This window comes from Cavia porcellus, unplaced genomic scaffold (genome assembly GCF_034190915.1).
Source record: "Cavia porcellus strain 051 isolate PalLab524CR breed Dunkin Hartley unplaced genomic scaffold, mCavPor4.1 scaffold_6, whole genome shotgun sequence".
Classification (NCBI taxonomy): Eukaryota; Metazoa; Chordata; class Mammalia; order Rodentia; family Caviidae; genus Cavia; species Cavia porcellus.
In genome coordinates, this window is record NW_026947489.1 from 74,918,247 (window position 1) to 74,920,178 (window position 1,932).

Sequence of the window (1,932 nt, forward strand, 5' to 3'; positions counted from 1 at the left end):
TGTGTCCCCACAAAAGCAAATTTGTAAGAATGTTTTCTAAGGTATAGGGAAATGCCAATATTATTACATCAAATTAGAAAAGAATAAAGTAAGTTTGAGAGGTAATTTGGATTTAGTGAAATGACGTATTTCTTGACTGTAGATTGTTGCTTTATACACTGAGGGTGGGGTAAATTATTGCAGAACTTTTAGGAGATCATGTATCATAGACTGATGTTAAGTTATATTTGGATTTTAAAGGATCCTATTGTTTTAAAGATGCTGGAGACAGCATGAAAGGAAGGAATCAAACTCTCCTCTCAGAGTTCCTCCTCCTGGGTCTGCCTCTCCAGTCCAAGTATGAAATCCTGTTCTATGGCCTGTTCCTCACCATGTATCTTACCACCATCCTGGGGAACCTCCTCATCATCATCCTCATACAACTGGACTCCCATCTCCACACACCCATGTATTCTTTTCTCAGCAACTTGTCCTTCTCTGACCTCTGCTTTTCCTCTGTCACAATGCCCAAGTTGCTGAAGAACATGCAGAGCCAAGTCCCATCCATCCCTTATGCAGGCTGCCTGACCCAAATGTACTTCTTCTTGTTTTTTGGAGATCTGGAGAGCTTTCTGCTTGTGGTCATGGCCTATGACCGCTATGTGGCCATCTGTTTTCCCCTGCACTACACCAGGATCATGAGCCCCAAGCTGTGTGTGTGCCTGGTGATGCTGTCCTGGGTGCTGACCATGTTTCATGCCCTGTTGCACACCTTACTCATGGCCAGATTGTCTTTCTGTGGGGACAATGTGATCCCCCACTTCTTCTGTGATATGTCTGCACTGCTGAAGCTGGCCTGCTCTGACACTAGTATTAATGAGGTGGTGATATTCATCATGGGAGGCATCATTCTTGTTATTCCATTTCTCCTCATTATTGTTTCCTATGCACGAATTGTATCCTCCATTCTCAAGGCCCCTTCTGCTCAGGGCATCCGTAAGGCTTTCTCCACCTGTGGTTCCCATCTCTCTGTGGTGTCACTGTTCTATGGTACAGTCATTGGCCTGTACTTATGTCCATCAGCTAATAATTCCACTGTGAAGGAAACAGTAATGGCTCTAATGTATACTGTGGTAACTCCCATGCTGAACCCCTTCATCTACAGCCTGAGGAACAGAGACATGAAAGAAGCCCTGGGAAGAATTATTTGTAAGAAAATGTTCTTTTGTCCATAATATTAATATTTGTAATTATAATACAATTTTTTTGGTTGATACATTAATTTCTAAATATTATTCTTGACTTTTTTCGCTACTAGGGAAGTTTCTATGCAAGCAAAATATTACATAAATGTCCAGTAAGTAAAAAAAAACTGAAATGAAGATGTGTAGTTGATATAGATAGAAGTTCTCAGTGACATTCCAGGGAGGTTATCCTATTTCTTAATTCCAGGTGATCCTGAGCAACTTGAATGTAAAAAATTTTGTTGAAACCTGCCTGTAGGTATTAAACCACTAAATTATTATGTGTTATCTTTGAAAACCACCTTTAATTGATATTTTAACCTATCATGCCAATACTAATTCCCAAACATCAGTTTCCTACTCCTTATTCTAAACTACACAATTAACTGTTGAATAAAATACTTCTAAGTATTCCCATCATTCTGTCTCTCAATCTTTTTTATACTCTTTATTTTAATGTTTAAATTGTTTTCTTTTAAAAACTTGACCTTAACCTGAAATAAACTTTTACCTTTCTTTGTTTTGGTAGTTTAATTTGAATTTGGGTAGAAACTCAATCATATCTGGGGCCCTGAAGTTGTCCCCTTAAAGATGCTTATCAACTCTTTAATAATCTGTTTTCTTTCCTTGTTATTTCAGAGTTTATCAACATACTTTGTATCCATGATCTTATTTATTGTTGTGAAAAGCCAGCAATGAAAAGCAGTCT

The 1,932-nt window shown here is 38.3% G+C and overlaps 1 protein-coding gene across 1 annotated transcript; it reads left to right on the top strand.

Annotated features, from left to right (window-relative positions):
* The first annotated feature begins 272 nt into the window (after positions 1-272).
* Positions 273-1,727, top strand: LOC134476496 (olfactory receptor-like protein DTMT). The gene has a single exon (XM_063251032.1). It carries the CDS (start codon positions 273-275, stop codon positions 1,212-1,214), a length of 942 nt encoding a protein of 313 aa, XP_063107102.1. The 3' UTR covers positions 1,215-1,727.
* Positions 1,728-1,932: the final 205 nt, after the last annotated feature.